General features: G+C 34.1%; 1 protein-coding gene across 1 annotated transcript in view; it reads left to right on the top strand.

Moving 5' to 3' along the window:
* The first annotated feature begins 2,009 nt into the window (after nt 1–2,009).
* The window catches only part of LOC132162428 (beta-amyrin 11-oxidase-like), a 6,979-nt gene continuing 5,156 nt past the window's right edge, over nt 2,010–3,832 (top strand). The window contains exon 1 of the mRNA XM_059572669.1: nt 2,010–2,242. Within this exon, the coding sequence (XP_059428652.1) occupies nt 2,010–2,242 (233 nt within the window). The remainder of the gene's footprint in view (nt 2,243–3,832) is intronic.

Consider the following 3,832-nt stretch of genomic DNA (forward strand, 5'->3'; position numbering starts at 1 on the left):
TACTTTGATCAATCATGGATTTTCTCAATCAAATGCAGACTACTCTCTCTTCACTAGAATGTAGGGTTCTGTTTTTATAGCCTTGTTAGTGTATGTAGATGACATCATTATAGCAAGTAATAATGATGATGCAGTTGCAGCTTTAACCAAGTACCTCTATGCTCAATTTAAGTTGAAAGATCTTGGAGATGAAAAAAATTTTCTAGGCTTGGAAATAACTCAAAGTGCAAAAGGAATTTCTTTGTGTCAAAGGAAATATGCCCTAGAAATTTTGGAGGATTCTGGTCTGTTAGCCTCCAAACCAGCAAAATTTCCCATGGAATCCAATCTTAAACTATCTAAAACAGAAGGTGAGCTTCTAGCAGATCCTACAAGCTATAGAAGATTGGTTGGCAGGCTGCTCTATCTCACTATTACCAGACCAGACATCTCCTACTCAAATCCTTGGTCAATTTATGGACTGCCCTAGACAGCCACACCTTGATGATGCAAACAGAGTTTTGAGATATATCAAGAGTGCTCCTGGCCAAGGTCTGTTTTATCCAGCATCTTCAAAACTTCATCTTAAGGGTTTTTGTGATTCTGATTGGGCAGGATGTCCTGATACTCGTAGGTCTGTGAGTGGTTATTGCATTTTCCTTAGAGATTCTTTAATCTCATGGAAATCAAAGAAACAGCACACTATCTCCAGATCCTCTGTAAAAGCTGAATATAGGGCTATGACTTCTTCTACTTGTGAGATTGTGTGCCTTCTAAGCTTGTTTACGGATCTTCATGTTTCACACTCTCAATCTGCCATTCTTTTTTGTGATAGTCAGGCTGCATTACACATTGCTGCAAACCCCGTCTACCATGAGAGGACAAAGCATGTATAAATTGATTGCCATCTCATTCGGGAGAAAATTTAGCAATGAGTCATTCGCACTTTGCTTGTTACTTCTCAACATCAAATTGCTGATTTGTTCACTAAGTCTCTTGGTTTAGGTCCATTTATGCATCTAATGTCCAAGATGAATGTCTCTAATATATTTCCTTCATCTTGAGGGGTATAAGCGAATGAAGATGAGCTGGAATCTGTTTTGTTAGTTGAAGAGCAGTTAGCATTGTAGTTAGAAGTTAGTTTATTTTCTGTTAATCTAGTTTGTACATAACAGTTTATTGTTATATTCATATGGCAGCTTGTATATGATATATATACTGCAAATGTACAAGAAACAATTCACAAAATGCAATATACAGAGAATTCCTTCTCTCCATTATCTCTCATTTCTCTGCTTTCTACATTGGTATTGCTTTGTTGACACATACATTTATAATGTAAAAATAAACCTCATCCCATAATAGTATGCAAAAATGCTCTGATAACCCACCGTTCTATTCTATATCTAATAAACCTCGAAATTTTAATTTTGGTTCGCTGACAAATAGTTTTGAAGTTGCTTGTAATTTCTAACGCGTTGTGATGACGCATTGTATGCAACAAGTTAACATTAACTGTCACTTTCTTATATTCTCAGCATTATCATTATATTAACAATCCTTCTGATCATGATCATGACTAGCTTGTTACAAAATATAAGGAGTGTCCCACGTGATAAGTATTAATTAAAACCACATGTAACTTGCGTCGATCTAAACTTCAACATTCTATACAACTCCTCATTCAAAATGACTCATCATTAATTATTCTATTAATAAACGTCGATAAATGGTGTCGTTTTCCGAATCGGGATCCCTTGCAAATCCCAATTACAGCAACCCCGATTCTCGTTTCCCACATGCCTTGGTTGGCATTAATAAATCCAGTCCTGTAATGACTGAGTACAACCATAAGATAACCTCTACTAATAACAAATAAACCAATTTGGTTGCCAGATATATATATATATATATATATATATATATATATATATAAAATTTGTGATTTGGCACCGCACCACCATATATATATATATAGTTCATTTGATCGAATGCATATTGTGAGTGAGGAAGAGAGGAAATTGATGAAGATGGAGTTGAATTTTGTGTATTTGATTGTTGCAGCTTTATTGGGTGGGTGGGTTTTTGTATTTTGGTTTCTCAAGAGAGTGAACGAGTGGTATTATGTTGGCAGGGTGGGAGAAATGGCATACCCTCTCCCACCGGGTGATATGGGATGGCCTTTTATTGGGAACATGTTGTCTCTCATGAAATGTCTAAGAGCTGGTGACCCTAACTCTTTCATCTATAACCTTGTCTCCAGGTCTCTCTCTCTCTCTCATCCCACTCTATATATATATATAGTAGTAGACAAAATTGCATGAACGCATGCTTAATTGCCTCCTTGCGATTTCTTTGGTTCAATTTTCTTTCTTTATCAACACATATAAAAGCAGTCATTATTATTGCATGATATTCCTATTTTCTTTTATTTTTTTCGTTTAGATAACTAAGCTTGCACCCATATTTGAGGAATTAAGATTATAAGTTTTGCTGATATTAATTGTTTGATATGCATTTAAGATATATGATAATATGAGTGTTTTTCATTAATTAAAAGAGACTAGGAAACCGAGCTAAATATTAAATGTACGTTCAAGTCTAACTTTTATAACTTTGTTTCGAATACTAGTAGAGTTTAAGCCAAGCTTATGTTATAGGTTGGACTCCTTTAATAAATGATCTTAACATTTTATTCAAGTTTGATTCATTTAATAAATAAATTGAACCGAGAATAAAATTTAGATAAGTATGAGTTTGAACTCTTCATGAAGTTCGGTTAGTTTACAACTATGCAAGGGAGGAACAATATTATATTATTTTTTATTATTATTATTATTATTTTGCATAAGTTCTTTGAAAATGTGAAATAGATCATTCCCTTGGTTTTCCGTCCAAAATATAATTGTGACATCCGTTAATGTCATGTCAGCATTTTTGACACATGACAGTAAAATAATAATTGTGAATTATTTAATTAAAAAAATGAAGGGATGGCCAACGATAGGATTGCCACCCCAACCTGTATGAGACTATGAGGTGGTAGCCAACCACCACATGGGGGTTTGGGTGTGGCCAACTGCCACACCTTAGCGGTTGGGGGTGGCTTCCCCACTACTGGCGGCCCCTTCTTTTTTCATTTTTTATTTTTCATTTTTCTTTTTTCTTTTTTTTTTTAGAGATTTGATTTTTTAATTAAATTTAATAAAAAAATTATTATTTTAATGTGATGTAACAAAAATGTTAATGTTGCACTAACATATGGCACAATTTCGGACGGAAAACCAACGAAAGAATCGATTTCACATTTTCAAAGAATTTATGCAATTAATTTTAATTGGGAAAAAAAATTTTGAGGTGTGATCTGTTTTACTTAGAGATTTATCTAAAATTTTCCCTAAATTTAACTAAGAAAAAAAAAAAAAAAAAAACTTTTTATAATTTTTCCAAGCCAATTTATTTGATCACTTCCATTCAAATTAACAAAATTATATTGTCAGATTACGTATTAATCAAGTGATATCTTATTTCCTCGCTAAAATTTACTAGTATTCATATAAAAGAATCACAAAATGACAAATGTTTAGTTGGCGACACAGATATAGGAACAGTGCAGGCATCTACAAAATGCACCTGTTAGGGAGCCCAACTGTCGTCGTTTACACGCCTGAATTATGTCGGCGTGTCTTGACAAATGAGGAGCATTTCAAACATGGTTATCCTAAATCCACAGATCTTTTAACAGGGAGAAAAGGCTTACAAAATACTTCAAACGCAGAACACAGGCGTTTGCGCCGCATAATCGCGAATCCCATCAACGGACACCAGGCACTAGCAATATATGTCGAACATA

This window comes from Corylus avellana, chromosome ca9, assembly GCF_901000735.1.
Source record: "Corylus avellana chromosome ca9, CavTom2PMs-1.0".
Taxonomy (NCBI): Eukaryota; Viridiplantae; Streptophyta; class Magnoliopsida; order Fagales; family Betulaceae; genus Corylus; species Corylus avellana.